This window comes from Musca domestica, unplaced genomic scaffold, assembly GCF_030504385.1.
Source record: "Musca domestica strain aabys unplaced genomic scaffold, Musca_domestica.polishedcontigs.V.1.1 6, whole genome shotgun sequence".
Taxonomy (NCBI): domain Eukaryota; kingdom Metazoa; phylum Arthropoda; class Insecta; order Diptera; family Muscidae; genus Musca; species Musca domestica.
This window is the reverse complement of record NW_026712363.1, coordinates 15,541,881-15,562,400: the sequence shown is the minus strand read 5'-3', so window position 1 is coordinate 15,562,400 and position 20,520 is coordinate 15,541,881. Positions and strand designations below refer to the sequence as shown.

The 20,520-nt window shown below is 34.2% G+C and overlaps 2 protein-coding genes across 2 annotated transcripts in view; both read right to left on the bottom strand.

The window, feature by feature from the left end:
- The window catches only part of LOC101900197 (pyroglutamyl-peptidase 1), a 353,702-nt gene that overhangs the window by 194,122 nt on the left and 139,060 nt on the right, over positions 1-20,520 (bottom strand). The gene's annotated exons all lie outside the window — the stretch shown is intronic.
- Positions 8,477-11,214, bottom strand: LOC131800497 (activity-regulated cytoskeleton associated protein 1-like). The gene has a single exon (XM_059129107.1). The coding sequence runs from the start codon at positions 11,038-11,040 to the stop codon at positions 10,306-10,308; it is 735 nt and encodes a 244-aa protein (XP_058985090.1). The 5' UTR covers positions 11,041-11,214; the 3' UTR covers positions 8,477-10,305.

Below are 20,520 nucleotides of genomic sequence, written 5' to 3'. Positions count from 1 at the left end.
TATTTAGGGATGTTACAAACGGAATTACAATGTTAATATACCCTCCTGTTCAAGATTATGGGTTTTAACAAACGAAATTATTTTTGCACTTAATTATTTTACGTAGGTATACACCTGGCTGTTGCCTAGGCAAGGTAAATTACAGAAATTACTGTGTGTTTAAAAACATTGTTACTAAGAAATTTAATTCTAGTAACTTGTGTGACATGAAAATTTTTTCTTAAAAGAAAATAGCAGAAAATAGGATATTTACCCAAAAATTGCAATTTACCTAGAGGCTTCAAATCTTTACCTGTTTGCTTATGACATGTGATTTAAGATGGGTAGGATTAAAACGACTGTAAGGGGGGAAATCTCCAAATGGTGAAAATTCCTTTCCTTGGTAAGGGTTATTAATAATTTTATAATTTTTATAAATTTATTCTGGGACAGAATAAGTCGAATCGAACAGTATTCGTCCTCAGGTTCGCTTGCTTATGTAGCCTTAAGGCTTCCAAAGTCTTAGCGGTTTGCAAATTTTATAATTATTTTATGTTTCCCAAAATAAAAGAGGGGTTTTTCCGTTTACCAACTTTATTACTCTGTTGCTCGATCAGAATAGAAAGATGCAACGACATTTCAATGACCAACTAAGCATAAGTTTAATCATAACATAAAATAGAACTTAACTACTAATTGAGTATTTATTACTTTGCAATTATAGGTATTTTGCATATACATTGAGTTATTGAGAGAAAAAGAGTAGCATAATGGCCCTGACTATCGTTAAGTTAATGGGTACGTGAGAGCATTCATACACTAAACTTCGTTAAGCAAGAAGAAGCATAGAAAAAGAGTACAAGAGAATAATAGTTAAATTGCTCCTTTGAGTGTAAGTGTTAACCTATCGCTGTTACAAAAGCTAATGCTACCGCCTAACATAACATGCGATGTAACTTGCATTAGCATAATACTGATATTACATTCTCTCATGTTAGTTATTATGTTAAATTATGCTCTATGATATTATGATTATGTTAAACATATATAAACGGGCTGCTACAATCTCCCCCTCTGTTGCATTAATCGTCTCGATGATGCGAACAGGATACCATCAATTCTTATTTTTCAAACGTAAGGATCTTCTTAATACTGTCGGTTCCGAGTCACGATCGTTTTGTTGTTGCTGATTATATCGTACGTCTTGTTGCTGGTGATTTCGTTGTTGGCTATGTTGTTGGTGATTATGTTGTTTGTGTTGCTGTTGGTTACTTCGTTGTTGGTTATGTTGTTGTTGATGACGTTGTCCGTCTTGTTGCTGGTAATTTCGTTGTTGGCTATGTTGTTGCAGATTATGTTGCTGTTGGTTTTGTTGTTGCTGATTCATATTGGTCTTAGATGGGCGACCTCTTTTTTGTTTCGGATATATTGCAATTTCTTGCTCGCCTTTATATTGAGTTAATGCCGATGAATGTACTGTTGCTATTGGGGTATTGGGATCAGTTGTTGTAGCTATGACGTAGCAGTTGGATCCTTTTTTTTCCTTAATGATGTACGGACCGTCTCTACGAGGCGCGAATTTGGAAGTTATTCCATCCTTGGCCTTGCTTAGCATGTGTGTATCAATCAAAACTTTACAACCAATTTTAAAATCTGGCTGCTTTCTTCGTTTCTTATCCACAAAATTCTTATTCTTATCCTGCATCTTAATTTGTAAATCATTTGCAACTTCCAATATATTTGCTAGTTTTATGAGATGAGGAGTAATTTGTGGAACGAAGTTTTCTGCCAAAACGATGGCTTTAAAATCAAAGTGTACTTCGGTTGGCGTCCTCAGCTCCCTTCCAAACGTTAGATAAGCTGGTGTTTGGCCTGTGCTATCGCATTTGGCAGTATTCATAGCAAATCTAACTGTTGGTAAAAATGCGTTCCAAGTTCTGTGATCCTTACCTACGTAAATACTTAATTGGGTTTTTAGATCACGGTTTCTTCTTTCTACTGGATTTGATTGTGGATGATATATGGGGGTAAAAGTCTGTTTTATTCCAAGACAGTACGTTAATTTTTGCATCAAGGCCGAAATGAATTGTGTCCCATTGTCTGTGTGTATCCTGCGGGGAACTCCGTATCTTAGAATAATTTCATTTAACAATGTTAGTGCACAATTTTCTGCAGAACCTTGTTTTAGTGCAAATAACTCCACCCATCTACTACAGATATCTTCCACTATTAATATCCATTGGTGACCTTCTACTGTTTTAGGTAAAGGTCCAAAGAGATCGACCGCCAAAATTTCAAAACGTTTGTTGGTGCTTATAGTTTGCAGTAATCCGCATGGCTTCAGATTCGATGCCTTGTAGCGTTTACATTCCTCACAGTCTTTCACATAATTCGCAATATCCGAACGCATACCTGACCAGTAAAATATCGGAGTAATTCTATTTGTCGTTTTGTCTATACCATAATGTCCTGATAGTGGGTCTTTGTGATATTTATCTAAAATCTGATTATGAAGAGATTTCGGCAGCACCAATTGACCATTTTCTGAGTCTTGCTCCGAACAATATCTGTAAAGAATTCCATCTATCATTATGTAGCCGCGATTTGTGTGCCTTGTGACATTTTCGTCGTCGTTCTCGAATGACATTATTATATCTTTCAGCTTGTCGTCTTCCAACTGAGCCTTACGAAAATCTTCTAATCCCTCTCTTGGAAAATCAATGTATATAGTGAAACACGCACAGAACTCAGTACAAAGTTCGTTTCCACATGGTGGTCGTGATAAAGTATCAGCTATGATATTTTGTTTGCCTGGTGTATAATCGAAAGTTATATCGTAACTCTGTAGCAATAATGACCATCTTGCTAATCTGCCGGTTGGTGATTTTATAGAAAAAAGCCATTTAAGAGGTTGGTGATCTGTAAGGACTCTAATTTCAGATCCTTCGATATATCCTCTAAATTTCTGAACTGCCCATACTACAGCGAGAGCTTCACGTTCTGTTGTGGAGTAGTTTCTCTCTGCGGGTAAAAGGAGACGGCTTGCATACTCAATCGGATGTTGGTTTTCTTTCTCCCCCTGGAGTATTACAGCCCCGATGGCATAATTACTAGCATCGGTTCTTAGAAAAAATGGCTGTTTCTCATTCACTTGCTGAAGGACTGGCGGAGATGTTAACATTTTCTTTAATTTTTCAAATGCGTTGTTTTCCTCCTCTGACCATTTCCACACAACATTCTTTTTCGTTAGGTTAGATAATGGTTTTGATATGTCTGCAAAATTTGGTATGAATCTGCGAAACCATGAGCAGGTTTGCAAGAAAGACATAAGCTGCTTGATATTTTTGGGGACTGGACGCTTTAAAATTGCTGATGATTTGTCTGGATCGACTTTTATCCCTTCTTTCGTAAGAATGTGGCCCAAATATTTGACCTCAGCTTTACAGAAGAAGCATTTTTCGCTATTTAAATGGAAGCCAATGTTCTTCAATTTTTGAAATACTAGATCAAGATCTTTTATATGAGAATTAAAGTTTTCTGAACAAATAATAATATCGTCTAAATAAGCCAGAATAAGGATGTTCGGCAGACTGGACCGAAATTTGTCAATAATTCTCTGAAATGTGGCTGGAGCATTTTTAAGACCGAAGGGCATTCTATTAAATGCATAAATTCCGAATGGAGTTGTGAATGCCGTCTTTAATTTATCCTCATCTGACATTTTTATTTGCCAATAGCCTGATTTTAGGTCCAAAGTTGACATAAACGGGGTTGTTTTCGCTGAATGCAAAAGATCCTCCATACGTGGCAGTGGATATGTGTCAGTGGTTGTTATGGTGTTCAATTTTCTATAATCAACGCAAAAACGAATAGAATTGTCCTTTTTTGGAATGAGCACCACTGGAAATGCCCAAGGAGATTCGACTTCTTCTATAATTCCTTTTTGTAACATATTGGTGATTTCGACCTTCAATTTTTCTTTCATGGCAGGTGAAATTCTGTATGGTGGATTGGAAATTGGCTCATGAGAACCAGTGTTAATTTTGTGCTCTATGCCCTTTATTGGAGTACATATATTTTCAAATATTTCCTGATTGGCATTTAAAAACTCCCATAAAATCTTCTTTTCATCTGATTTCAATGTAGATTTTTCATCCTTACATATGTTGAAATCAATAACATTTAATTCAAAAGCAGCTGTGGAGTCCTTGCGGCATTTTTTCAATGGCGGAAAAAGATTTGACTGCTTTGGCATTTCAAAATCATTGGGCAATGTGTCCGAAAAGATTCTCAATAATCCACCAGGGGAATAATCTTCTGGTTTTGAGTACATTTCACCCAAAGTTGGGGGTTTTTCATCATAATTGGATTCAAACCATGCCATAAAATCATTTATATTGCATGCCATTTTTGTTGTTTTATTTTCAATTAGAGTCTGATTGAGTCTTATGTCGTCCATGTTCGATGGTTTTGCTTTAAATGAAAAAAGTTCTTTCGGTGCATCTTTAAAATACCACGTTTTCTGAGCCAGATCCATAACCATACCAGCTTGCTCAAGAAAATCGATGCCCAAAAGAGTTCTATTATTTCTGGCGTTTGGCAGACATATGAACCTTATTCTTTTCAATCTTTTTCCAATTATAATCTTCACGACTGTTGAACAAACTAGTTCTTTACGCACTATTCCATCAGCCAACGTTATTTCGGCGTAAACTTTTTGGAATTCCTCCTTCATTTCAACAAGTTTTTGGAAAAGATGGTAACCGGCAATACTAGTCCTAGCAGCTGTGTCTAAATAAGCTTCTCCGTTCAGTCCATTGACATTGATGTCCACGGTGGGAACGTTATGACCTATGAGAGTTGTTTGGACACTGTTGAAATCAAGAAGTTTCGGACTTTCCATTACATTCCTGTTGTTGCATGTAGGGCAATTGGATCTATAATATCCTACAGCACCACATCCATAACAGCTGAGTTTAGTTTCTTCAGGTTTTCCCCGCTTTTCCATTTCAATACGTTTATAACAAACGTCAGCCGTATGGTTCTTCTTTCTACAGTAAGAACAGCGAAGTTGGCCTTTTTCTTTTGTTTCAAATGGCGTTGAAATTGCGGCCATTTTATTTTCGGAAATTGACATTTCGATATCCCTAGCTCTATAAAGCAATTCTTGGAAAGAACTCACGCTTTCTCTAGGAATTTTCTCACGAATGGGAATCGAAATCTGTGAAAATATCATATTAATGATTGTATTTTCTGGTAGCCTTTCCTTTAATTGAGCGAAAAGACTCCTTTTGCGACAAACAAATGCATCAGTTGACTCATTTGGTCTTTGTTTGTCCTGAAAGATCTCTGAATAAATCCTCCAATCAGGTTTTGGGGGTGAAAATGCATTTCGAAGTAATTCGATAGCTTCGTTGAAAGTTTTGGCTTCATATTGAACACCTTGCCACCAAGTGGATGCATATCCTTCAAAAAGCAATGGTAGGCTAAGAAGGGCTCTTTCGTCGGGTATATTTTCTGCCTCTTTAAAAATCAGTATAGTCGCTATGAAATCTTCTACTTTAGCCGTATTTCTACCTCCATTAAAACGCGAGCTACATGAGCTAAAGCTGGTTTTTGTCTCTTGTCGAGCATTCAAATTTCCAATTAGAGAAGATAGCTGATTCAGATCGGAGATACTAAGACTCGCAGGGGCATTGCTCGAAGCTGAGCTAGATGGACGGGGATTTGCCATATCTGGGTTTGGAGCCGTGTTTTGTCTGCTACAAGATGGTGCAGTAGAAGGAGTAGATTGGGGATTAGGGTGGTTTATAGGGGAATTCAATTGATTGGACTCATTTTCAAATCCTACAAGAGGGCTCATAGCACTTAATGAATTCATTGTTGTCCTCGGCATTATTGAAATTAAATAGATTTTCTGCCAAGAACTGAGTTTCTATACCACTTTTCCTCAATTATCAAACTCTGCCAAATTTTCCAGATTTTAGCACTCGTTTTTTCCTAAAACCAACAACAACAGCACCACGTTTCTGCAGTTCTGGTTGCAATGTTAATGTTAAAAAAATGTTAAAAATGATGTAACCAAACAACAGACACTTCTCCTACACAACAACGTTAACTATGGGCAAACAATTCCAAATTTTTAGCAGCTTCTTAAAATTCACGATGGGCGCCAGATGTAAGGGGGGAAATCTCCAAATGGTGAAAATTCCTTTCCTTGGTAAGGGTTATTAATAATTTTATAATTTTTATAAATTTATTCTGGGACAGAATAAGTCGAATCGAACAGTATTCGTCCTCAGGTTCGCTTGCTTATGTAGCCTTAAGGCTTCCAAAGTCTTAGCGGTTTGCAAATTTTATAATTATTTTATGTTTCCCAAAATAAAAGAGGGGTTTTTCCGTTTACCAACTTTATTACTCTGTTGCTCGATCAGAATAGAAAGATGCAACGACATTTCAATGACCAACTAAGCATAAGTTTAATCATAACATAAAATAGAACTTAACTACTAATTGAGTATTTATTACTTTGCAATTATAGGTATTTTGCATATACATTGAGTTATTGAGAGAAAAAGAGTAGCATAATGGCCCTGACTATCGTTAAGTTAATGGGTACGTGAGAGCATTCATACACTAAACTTCGTTAAGCAAGAAGAAGCATAGAAAAAGAGTACAAGAGAATAATAGTTAAATTGCTCCTTTGAGTGTAAGTGTTAACCTATCGCTGTTACAAAAGCTAATGCTACCGCCTAACATAACATGCGATGTAACTTGCATTAGCATAATACTGATATTACATTCTCTCATGTTAGTTATTATGTTAAATTATGCTCTATGATATTATGATTATGTTAAACATATATAAACGGGCTGCTACACGACATTTTTATCGTGTTTTTATACCCTACACCACATAGTGGTAAGGATAATATGTTTTTGTGCATTTGTTTGTAACATGGAGAAGGAAGCGAAATAAAGCCAAAGTTAATTTTGAGAATCTTCATAGGATCAATTTCTGAGTCGATTTATGCATGTCAGACCGTTCCTCCATGTATTCTAGTGAACAAAATGCATTTATTATCCGAATGAGACGAAATTTTCCAAACAATATTTCATCCGATTTGGCGTTTTATCAAGATCAATTCAGATTTGGATATGGTTCCCATAAATATTCTTAACCGATTTCGGGTAAATTGTGCCCAAATGACCAATGTCCGTCCAAATGACCGGAATTTTTGGCACAATTCACTGAATTCTGTTTGGAGCATGTATCTAGAATTTGGTGAAAATCGGTACAGATATAGCTATAGCTCTAATATATGTTTCATCCGATTTGATGTTTAAGTATTCCACATTCGTAATATGCCTCCTACAAGAATGATGTTTGGTATCAGATACATCCCACAAATATCTCTGCTAAGTTGTAGCAAGATCGGTTCAGATTTGGATATAGCTCCCATATATATCTTCAACCGATTTCGGGTTAATTGTGCACCAAATGGCCAATATCTATCCAAATGTCATGGATTTTGGCAAATCCGGCCGAATTCAGCCTAGAAGCAAGTACACCAATTTTGGAGAAAATCGGTTCAGATAAAGCTCTAGCCCCCACATTTATGTTTCATCGGATTTGATGTTGAAGTTCCTCACATACGTAATATACACTCAACAAAAATGATATTTTGTATCAGATACAGCCCAAAAATACATCTCCCAAATTTTGTCAAGATCGGAGAGTTCGTTTCCGTTTTGTGGAACTCGGCTCCGATATATATTTTTTAATATAATCCTTCTCGAAGTGATATCACGCACTCTATAACAATGTTATTTGATTAAAGATTAAAATGTCTCCCTCAAATTTCGTGAACATCGATTCAGAATTGGATATTACCGGGTAATTTGAATTCAAATATTTTTGTTGAATGTGAATAATATTTTCGTACTTGATTTGCAAAAGAAATTTGAAGTATGCTCGCAGTTCGAACGCCGAGTAATGTTTTCCTTAAATGGAATATAATTTTTTAAACTGTCGGTAAATCGGAGAAATACAGCTTCACACACTTTATACCTAGAAGCATATTTATTATATATTTATTTATATTATTTTTATTATTTATATTATTTTATATATATATATATATATATATATATATATATATATATATATATATATATATATATATATATATATGTATATATATATATATATATATATATATATATATATATATATATATATATATATATATTTATATTATTTTTATTATTTATATTATTTTATATATTTATTTTAAGATTTTTGTGGATTATAGTGGATTTATTTGATTTATACGCGATTGAATTGTAAACATGTTATACAACGTTTTCTCAAGTTTAGCATCCGCAAATTTAAATGAAACATAGCCTTTAATTCAGGTCTTTGTCGTTTCCCACAACATTTACCGTAAAAAATTAAAACACAAAGTAAGGTTTAGTTTTGCATTGCTATAAGCAGTTTTGTTTTTTTTTGTATTTAAATTGCTTTTTTTTCTTTTAAAAGTGTGCTTAACATCTAAATACAACAGTCTTTCCATAACCATAAAATAGTAGAATATAAAAACAATGCTTTAAACTAAAAAAATAAACCAGAGTTTAAAAAATATAAATCAATGCAATTACAAAAGTATACAGATTAAATATAATGTTGGATAATATTTAAACCCCGCAAATGATGTTGATAGGAGCCATTAATAACCTCCGATTGGCTCATCATTTGCGAGGTTTTTTTTTTTTTTTTTGAATAATTTATTTATGCTGTTACTTTATCCTGAAATGCCTTAATTTATAAAAAAAATAACCCCAGTTGTTGTATATTGGTGATATGGATTAAGGTAGCCAGTTGCTAAATTGGAGGTTAGTTGCTAGCCCGATGTTGCGATGCACTTAATCCGAAGAAAAATTTGTGTGGTTGGCGTGTCTTTTCAACAAATTGTAAGATCTTTACTAAAGACTTAATACAATTTGGGTTGACGTGCCAATTGTACGAATGGCGACAGCATAGCCATTGTTGTACAATGTTTAACGTTAATTGTTGTTCGTTTGTAAAAAGTTTTTTTTTTTCGCCAATGCGAAAAAAAGGTTTTTGCCACTTCAAATCATTAAGAAAAATTTCATCCACTTTTCACCACAAAGTCCTTAGGTAATTCTTTAAAAAGTTGATGCAATTCCATCCATAGTCAACCTAACAAATCCCTCCCGTGAGAGAGGAATTTGTTAGGTTAAAAATTTCAAGAATAGACCGCCTAATAAGAGAGAAAACTTCATTTATTTGAGGCAAAAATACCAGAATATTTTCAAAATGTTTTAAAGCAACGGGGGGTTTTTTGTTGCATTCAGAAGATAGTTGAGTTGTGGTGGAGAAATAAATTTCGACATTTGAAAATTGTCATACATTACAAAGGAAAAAATTCTTCAATTCCAAATTTCTACCCCCTAAAATAAGGATAAAATTTGAAATCTTGATTTCTTCTATTCGAAATGTTAGATAATTTTCAAATGTTACTATTTAAAACTCCAGTCCAACTCTCGTAAGCCCCTGAATACAACGGGTGGGTAGTTTAATAGACTTTATGGTTAATAACTTCATTTTCGCAACTATATCCAAACTATTCTCAAGCCTCGCCTTTGTAAAGACCAACAGATAAGGAATTTCTTCCTTAACTGTTAAGCCTTCACAATCGGCAGCTTGAAATAGCTTTAATAAAGTTCAAAAACAAATACTTATTAATCTAAAGCCCATAAAATACCCGGCAATGCGTTTCATAAATGAATAATAATTCATTGAATGTTGTGCAATAATAGATTAAAAATCTATATAACTGTTTGATGGGGTCCAGGCGTTCATAGCCTGTAAAGCCGGTTTGTAGAAACACAGCGTGTTGTAGGAAGGCAACTTAAAATTAGCCTTAACCTAGTAATGATGTAAGTGAACTCGCGATTTAGATACCTAAAATCGGCCCTAACAAATCAGTTTGATTTAAGAGTTCAAAGAGTGCTCTCAATTCTATATAATTGAGAGCCCTCAATGGCCAATAAAACCAATGAGATATGTTAAGGGAATTTTAAATATATAAACCAAGAGAAACCTATTAATGTGTTTGGGTGAAATGAAGAGGCAGCCATAACTCGTGTGGGAGAGGTACAACGAATTATAACCACTCTTTATAAAATGTGATGCCACTACCAACTCTCTTGGAAATTAATTATAGATTAGTTACTTTTAAAATATTTTAGAGTTTTTCCATTCTGGTGTATGACATCACTGCTGTTGTGTTTGTTGTTGTTTTAGTTGTCTTCAGCCGATTTGCGTTTACGACACTGTTCCGTGGTATGGCCACGGAAATTGCAATACGTACAACGTTTTGTGCCCTTGGAGCCACGTACTGGTCCCGTTTGTTCAGCTTCATCTTCCATCATATTATGTTCAATGATGCGACCCTTCTCCAAAAGCTCACGGAACGTTTTGATGTCATGGCGAGCAATATGCTTGCGGTATTTGATATTCAAGAGACCATATACCAAATCGATTTCAGTCTCCTCGTCATGTCTACCATCAGGCAATTGAGCCAACAGGGCCCTCTTCTGGCACACGAAAGTATCAATGGCAACGGAGTCTTCTTGTTTCTTTTCGAAGATTTCCATGTAGATTTGATAGGCCGGTTTGGTGGGCGAGAAATGGTCACGGATCAAGGCCAAAACATCATTCCATGATTTAGCCTCCTTGCGAACACCCTGCCACCAAGTCGATGCCAGGCCATAGAAGAGCAAAGAAATGCCCTTCAAGGCGTCCTCGTCACTGATACATTCGATTTCCTTGTACGTTACAATTGAGGTTATGAATTCTTCAACGGCTTCATGATCACGTTGGCCACCGAAACGGGAGGGACAGTTACTGAAACTTCCCTTGGATTTTGTTTGGACAGTTTCAGCAGCTTGGGCAGCGCTATTGGCAGCCGAAATGCGAACAGCTTCGATGAGTTGTTGCAATTGTTCAGTGGTCATTTGCACCATTTGAGCCATTTTGTAGAATTTGTTGTTGTTTTTAGTTGTGTGTGTTGGAGTATTTCGGTGTTGACTAACAAAGCCACTTGCTTAGATTTATTGGCGAATGTTGAAACTTTTACCGTTTTAGCTCCGAACTAACATTAGTTGGTGTTGGTCGTTGCGTTAATCGAGGTTCGCAGTAGACTGGTTTGCCATAGCAATGTTGTGGCCTTTTATAGCCGGCAAAAATATGTGAAAAGACAGAGAGGGAAATAGAGAAAAATTGTACCTGCCCACAAATGTAGCGTTGTGTATGCTTAAGAGATGAATAACAAACGTTTCACAATTTGTGTAATTCTAAGCAAAGAGAACAATTCAAAACCCGCTGAAACTCAATAGAATTTTGTTTGTGTGAATGTGAGTTCGTGGAAGCAGATAGCTGACTATTGACGAAATACATTTATAGAATTTGATAACAACTAATTGATTTGTTTAACATGTGCTCTATTCCAGAACCCGCAAGAATCTATAAGTTTTGCAATGTTTTTCGATATCACAAAGGGAAAATCAGTTATCGTAATAAAACTGTCTTACATTTTTGCAGTTCTGGGGACACCTACGGTGACAATATGTTTCTGCGTTTAATCTTCTTTGGTGATACAACCGCCAAAATTTCACCATTTCAAAGGGTGCCTAAGGCACCGATTCATTTGAAGAGAAGTCCTAGGTCTGTTTGTTTTCACAACCTATGTCCTTGAGTGATGATTTTCGCCCAGAAGACGCGGGCTGTCGCAGATATTTCCCTCGAGGTCAGGTGTTCAATCCCCGCCAAAGGAATGTGTTTATGGTACATTGTTTAGAGCCTTCTATATACCAAGACGTGGACCTGCACAGACAATTTTCTTTCTTAAGCTGTAGTTTCCATTACCAACTTCAAATACCAAATCTGATACAATTCCGGTGAATAATGTCCTTAAATTAACAAAATACCAAATATCAGGAGGTGCCGTTATATGGGGCTATACGAAGAAATGGACCTGCACAGCCACTTTTCTGAATTTAGTATCCATTACGAACTTCAAATAATAAATTTGAAGCAATTCCGGTGAAAAATGTCGCTAAAATCATCAAAATACCGAATATCAAGAGGTACCCTTATGTCGGTGCTATAAAAAAAGGTGGACCTATATGGCCCATTTTCAGTATCAAAAGTCCTGCAGACATAATATACAATTGAGTACAATTTTATCAATCTACTTCATTTCATTCGGAAGCTAGAGTGATTTCCAGATTGATTTCAGACGGATAGACGGACAAACATCGCTAAATCGACATTGAATTTTATGCTGATCAAGAAAAAAGGATAGTGGAGTCTAAATATATATTTCGAGGTGTTACAAACGGAATGATAAACATAATATACCCTTCATACCATGGTGGTGGGTATAAAAATAACTGTAAGAAAACAACTATGTTTGGACAGGTCGAACTATAATACCCTCCACCATTAGGAGGACACTAGGAAATTAAAAAAATCCGTCAAAAATATCGCTTAAATGAAAGCAGTTATATGGAAACTATACCGGAATAAGCAAATTTCGGTCATAGACTGTAGTACCCATTGCGAGCTTCAATAACGAAATTTAAAACAATTCCCGTCACTAATGTTATTAAAATCGTCAAAATATCTTATATCGAGTGGTACCGTTATATGGGGGCTTTACGAAAACGTGGAGCGACATGACCCATTTACGAAATTAACCTGCCTACCGGGAATATACATATGTGTGCAAAATTTTAGCCTTCTTTCTCAATTCGTTCGAAAAATAGCGTGAATACAACAGACATCGCTAAATCAAACACTTTGCAGGGTGTAACAGAAGTATTTCGAGGAGTTACAAACGGAATGACCAACTTAATAGACCCTTTATAGAATGGTGGATGATATAAAGATAAAAGATCAAAAAGCCATGCTGAATTGACATTAGTGAAGTTTTGCGAAGAGTTCAATCTTCTTTGGTTCCACGAATTCAGGAGTCGAAACAGAAACACCTCAAGTCGCCCTCGTTTTCCATTTCTTAGATTTTTTTTCATTTCCTTGTAAGCCTTGTCGTGGATAAGTCGAGATCTCCTATCCATGTGTTCCTGAACACATGGTCCACAAGCTGCAGGACTTCTTTTCGAGTGGGAGAGTGGTGATTCTTTTCGTATCTAGAAATGTAAATAAGTTGGGTCCATGAGCCTTAATGTTTTAATAAACGTTTCTTGGTGCGTTTATGGGCTCGATGTTGTTCATTTGGGAGTGCTGGTGGGGTCCATCTTCTCTAATTCTCATCAAGATTTCTGATTCTCACTGTAAGAAATCCTCCTATCGAACATCTCAAATATTAATATGCAACCAATTCGATAGTCATGACAGAAGTGGCGCCCAAGCAAAAGAACAAATCTCCTTACAAACAAGTAAAAAACACTCAATTCATCCGGGCCGAACTTTTAATACCCTTCAGCTTTAGGTAAAGCAAACATTTTTATATAAAAGTATCTAACGTGTTCTATTTAAACTACAAATACCAATAAAACCGTTTGGGTAATGCTATTAAACTTTTCAAAAACCCATAAAGTGGTCGAGGCCGTTATATAATGGGAACCTCTATAGACCATTTTATACTTTGAGCATTGTCATCTACCAAATCTTCATAAATACAAAATTTGAAACAATTTAGCGGGTAAATGTGACTAGGATTATCAAAATACCGGATACCGGTGGATATCGTTATATGTGCGCTGTACGTGGACCTATACATACAATGTTCCGCTACCGGAGCTAGAACCCATTTTGACCTACAAATACCAATTTATAGGCAAATCGGTGAAAAAAATGTGGCAAATAACATCAAAATACAGAATATGGGGAGCTACCATTATATGGCGGCTATATCGAAACAATATCAACCATCCTAGACCCAATACAAATTGTTCTGCCAAATTCTGAAGCTCTACGTCAAATAATGTTGGCTGTATCGTGATTTCAACAGACATAGACGGATATCGTTAAATCGACTTAGATTTTTATGCTGATTATGAATATGTATACTTTATGGGGTCTACAACGAATATTTAGGGATGTTACAAACGGAATGTCAATGTTAATATTCCCTCTTTTTCAAGGTGGAGGGTATACAAATGAAAGCGAAATGTAGAGGGTAATAATGTCTGTAATAATGGTAATAATGTTCTGTTTTATTACTTTGTTCTTTGCGAATTTAGGTCCGATTCTATATACCCATGGATATGGTATAGGGAATACATTAATATAATCTCTACAAAATGATTTAGTCATCCGACTTATGACTCAATCAAAAAGTAGCAAATCAAAATACATACCTTCTTTTGACGTGGGTTGGATTTTAAATTTTACGTCATCAACCGCACAATAATCCATTATGCCGGTCTAAATTTTTCTCACCCAGAGCTAATGACCCTAATTTCAGATATTTGACGTAAACAAAAACCTGTTTTATACTTAATAATTTATTTCATTCTTTTTGTTTTTTTCTTAACAATAAATTAATTGCTACTTAAATTTAATAAGAAATCATAATAACAACATTTACATAGTTACTTCTTAAATATTTGTCTTATTAGGCATTAATGACGCGTCCTCTCGATGGTACGCGCCTTTTCGAGCAGACCCTTAAATGATTTTATTTCATGTCGTGGAAGTTTTTGACGTAGTTTCGAGTTCAGCAGACCATATATAAAATCTAGTTCAGTCTCTTCATCGTGCCGACCCTCTGGCAGCTTGGCCAGCAGTGCTCTCTTCTCGAGTATGAACGGATCGATTTGTTCATATTCTCCCTGTTTCTTCCGGTAATACGTTCAGTTGTTGACGTTAGTCAAAGAGAAACTAAAATGCCAACAGTGGACTTTTTTTATCAAAATTTATTTTGTTGTGAAATAGAAAACAAGAAATAAATGTATAAATGTGTGTACGTCCGTGGCTTTTTGCTGCTCTGTTCAATTGTTCTCAGTTATAGTTTGTCGTGTGAATGAGTCATATTTTGTTTTGGCTGTGTTATTTAAAGAGTTAGTTCAAGAGATTGAACGGTTTTTTTGTGTGAGAAATATTGCCACTTAGATGAGAGAAAAGCGATTTTGAGAGTACAGAGAGAAGTTTAAGTGAAATTACTTATGCATGATTGGGAAAACACGATATGGTTTTGTATTTGGATTTGTTTTACTTGTAAATGGGAATCCCCAATGACCGATAAGGTCATAAACGTATGCTCAAACATAGCATACGTTTACAAAAGCAGTAAGTTCGGCCGGGCCGAACTTTGAATACGCTCCACCATTTGAAACGAATTTAGAAATTTTCAAAAAATAAAATCCTTAAAAAATTTTGTGAATATTTTAAAAATACCGAATATAGTAGTTATATTCGGGTCTATACGACGTGGCTTGTTTGTCATAAGCCATCACCATATTCAAATTCGAAACTTGAAACAAATGGTGAATAATGTAGCTAAAATCATCAAAATATCGTATATAGGGAGATACCGTTATATCAGAGCTGTGGGAAGACCTGGACCAGCATAGACAATTTTCCGTCACAGGTTGTATCATCCATTACGAACTTCAAATACGACATCTCAAACAATTTCGGTGGATATTGTACCTAAACTCTTCAAAATACCGAATATAGGGAGGTACTGATATATGGGGCCTATATGAAGACCTGGTATCTATTACGACTGTAGTATCTATTACGAACTTAAAATACCAAATTTGAAACAATTCTGGTGAATAATGTCGCTAAAATCATCAAAATACCGAATATAGGGAGGTACCGTTATATGGGGGCTATACGAAGACGTGGACCTGCACAGATAATTTTCTGTCTTAGGTTGTAGTATCCATTTCGAACTTAACCTGCCTACTAGAAAAATAAACATGTGTGCAAAATTGTAGCTTTCTATCTCAATTCGTTCGAAAGATAGCGTGATTACAACAGACAGACAGACAGACATTGCTAAATCGAGTCATAATTTTTCGCTGATCAAGAATATATATACTTTATTATTATATTAAAACATACTAGTGAGAGTTGGACTTATCTTGGAAATTAAAAAAATTATAAAATTCTGGACGCCAAGTTTCAAAAAAGAAAAATGATAATAATAAAATAAAATAAAAAAATAGAATAAAAGAAATAAAAAAATAAATAATAAAATAAAACAATTTAAAAGGAATCAATCGGGTTTTTGACAGATATATATCCTAAGTCAATGGAATTTCTATATTTTGACTTGCATTATAATTATAATTATATTATTATTATTATTATTATTATTATTATTATTATTATTATTATTATTATTATTATTATTATTATTATCATTATTATTATTATTATTATTATTATTATTATTATTATTATTATTATTATTATTATTATTATTATTATTATTATTATTATTATTAGTATTATTATTATTATTATTATTATTATTATTATTATTATTATTATTATTATTATTATTATTATTATTATTATTATTATTATTATTATTATTATTATTATTATTATTATTATTATTATTATTATTATTATTATTATTATTATTATTATTATTATTATTATTATTATTATTATTATTATTATTATTATTATTATTATTATACCCTACAACACTATGTGTTGGGGGTATTATAAGTTTGATTGGGCCAAAAATTATGTAACACCACGAAATATTGATTTCCCACATAGGAAAGTATATATGGATCTTCCTATCTCGCCGAGCTGAGTCGATCTAGCTATGTATGTCCGTCCGTCCGTCTGTCCGTCTGTCCATGTTAATTTGTAATCACTCTACAGGTCGCAATTATGGTCCGATCTTCACGAAATTTAAAACGGAGGTGGGGCTAGGGTCAGAACAGAACCCTATTTCTTTTGGTGATGATCGCATAATATTTAGGGGTTGAAATGGACCAAAAACTGGAAAAATTCCTGATTTTGCACTTGCTCTACAGGTCGCAATTATAGACCAATCGACGCGGAATTTCGCATGTAGCTAGAGTTTAGGGCTGGCAATAAGCCTACCCATTTGGGTGGTCATCGGATAATATTTAGCGGGTAAAATAGACCATATCTTTTTTGTTGAAAAAATTCAAAATTTTTCATTAAACCGCGAATATTTTAAATCCCGGCGAAATCACAAAGCCATGACAAGGTTACTTCTGATCTTTACATTGATTGATGACGGATATTTAGCAAAATATGTTCGATATATATGTCTATCAAAGAAGATAGGCTTGAAAATCTCTTATATGTAGAGAACGGCTGAACTGATTTCGCCAGTTTTCATTAATTCAGAATGGCCTCTTGGCAGGAAAGAAAAAACGTTTAAAAAAATCGCATAAAAATATCTCTCTAGAGATGAAAATATTGAGTTTGTAAAATTTTCTCATATTTTTTCAATTTTGTCATATTTTTGGCATTTTTTCATTTTGAATTAAACATTTGGTAATATTTCTACAGCTAACAAAACTAAGTAGTTAGGATATCAGGATATCATATACAGATCGCATTTATGGCCCGATCCTTACGAAATTTTGCATGGAGATAAGATGAGGGTCAGAATAAAAGCCTATTCTTTTTGGAGATGATCGCCATATATTTAGGGGTTGAAATGGACCAAAAAACTGCAAAATTGTCAGCAGGTCGTAATTATGGGGGTTACCGGACATTGCAAAAGCCAAGCAGTTTTGGATTTTTGAAAATTTTTGAAAAAAAATCAATGTGTGAAGGAGATTGCCAACTTTTATAGACAAAATACGAAAATGTCCATTCCAGTGACTTTTTGGAGAATTCACAAATACAGGAAAGACGCACTTCTGACTATTTCGTTAACGCTGATTTCGTTGAAGAATAGAGTCAAATTTCTGTATCTCATATAGATGCGTTTCAGTCAAAAACAAATATTAAATGTTAATCTTTTGCCACTTCTGAGAGATTATAGGTCTTTGGGAAATATTGGTTCCAGATCTAGGAAGACCATTCACGAGCAACATCTACCAATAAATTGGAAATGAGCAAATTAGTTTAAGTTGGTAACGAAACCTGATGGTTTTCTTTTATTATTTGTCACAATATCTTGTGGAATTCTTTCGAGTATCTCGCCTATATAAACTGTATCGTTTATTATAGTGTTGTAGGGTATTCAACGGTCGGCCCCGCTCGACTGTAGCCTTTGCTTACTTGTTATTATTATTATTATTATTATTATTATTATTATTATTATTATTATTATTATTATTATTATTGTTATTATATATACCAAGTTTGATAAGAATCGCCAACTTGTTTCGCAAATTATTAGGGTTAAAAGTATTGAAAATTGTGTCCCTTTAAGGGTGAGGTACCAGCAGGAGTGGTTCGATATATTAAATCTTCACACCTCATCTTGTGCGGATAGAAATATTGGGTCGTGTCGAGTTTGAAGCGAGTCGGATGCTCATTTCGCGTTTTATGAGAGATATAAGTATTCACAATGTTGATCCTTTGTGGAGGAGGTACCAGAAGGTATGATCCGACCCGTCTCATCTTCATACTAGATCTTGTGTGAATAAAAATATTAGTATGTGTTAAATTTCGAAAGAATACGATGCTTATTTCACATTTCATGAGCGTTTTGTTATTCAAAATTTTGAACCCTTTCTGGGGGAGGTACTAGAAGGAGTGAACCGATATATCCCATCCACACATCAGATCTTGTGTTAATAAAAATATTGCGATGTGTGAAATTTAGTGAGAATCGGATGCTTATTTCGACAGATATAATTATTCAAAATTTTGATCTTATGTGGGGGAGGTGCCAGAAGGAGTGATGCGACCTATCGCATCTTGATACCAGACTTTTGTTAGAAATATTGACATGTGGGAAATTTCAAGACAATTGGACTCTTATTTCACATTTTATAAGCGTTTATATTAATCACAAAATAACAATCAAAAAAATGTTGACCCCTTATGAGGGAGGTACTAGAAGGATTGTCCATATTCACATTTGACCTAGCACATAAACAAATATTTGGACTCGTAAATCTTGCACAAATTCGAATGATTCTCTTTCTTTCTACGAGGTAAATTATTATTTTTTATGAGTTTGAAGAAACTTGAAGTACTATTGAGTATAATCAGTTCAAAAATTTAACTACACCAAATATTAATGTTTTATCTAACATTTTTAGTTTGAATATTATGGTTAATAGTACTATCAATATTTTTTACTCAAAAATATATTTATATTCTCATATTTTTAGCATTTTTCGCAGCATACTGTTAAAAGAGGTTAAGTTCTACTACCTAGGACATTCCTTGGTATTCTAAAACTTTTTTCCATAATCCTAAGAAAAATGTTTAAATTACGAAAAAATTTGTCACATATCCCCATTTATGGAATCTAATAGTGTTTCAAAATTTCACTTTTAACTTTAAAATACGGCAAAAGCCAAGGTGCCTTTATATGGAAGGTATACCAACGATTGAATATTCTTTTCCCTTTTTATGAAAGTATATATTGTGTTCGGATTCTTAAATGACAAATTACATCAAGATTTGTTGAAAAATGTTGCCAAAATATAGAAAAAAAAAACTCTAATCGGAGGTAGGTTTTTATGGGAGCTTCATCAAAAACTGCTCAATGGTGACAATTTTTGGCACACGAATGTTATATTTTTTTCAATTAAATCAAGCTAAAATTATCATATTAATATTCATTTCGATCGAATTTGTTTTCGCTAGCGAACGAGAAGTTTTGGTCCCTGTTCTTTCTATTTGGAAGAATTTTAAGCATACGTATGGACACATACACCCAGACAATAAAAAATTTCTGCAACTGCAAAATACACGTGTTCAATACATATTGAACACAAACCATCATAAATTTTAACAAATTCGCAGTCACAATTATCTAACTGCAATTTCTTATCAACGTATAAGTACATAGGTCTAAAAACCAAAATATGCCGGAAACTAGTTTGAATTTGAAAAATGGGCTCACATGATATTGATTAATTTCTTATCAGAAAGCTATATTTATTGTGCAATTTCTTTTTTAAAAGACCAATCGAATACATTCCTAAAAAAAGTAAGGAAAAGCCAAAAGTCGGGCGGACAGACTATATGATACCCTACACCACTTTGCATATTTAGTAAAGCTCCCGTAACAAAAGAATTTGTTTAAAGTAGGTCATACCACCTATCGACATTTAGCTTTAGAGCAGTTATAATTTGGTTTCATAGGGGAGGCATATTCAATTCTTAATTGATTTTCCCTAAATTTGAATGAGACATTTTTATCTTTTATATCAAATAACATTGCTACAGGGTGCATGATATCACTTCGAGAATGATGTATTAAAAAATATACATCGGAGCCGAGTTCCGCAAAAAAAACTTACGTCCCGGAATTCGCTTCATTTGGGCTGACATTAGCCATTATTTTTAAAATA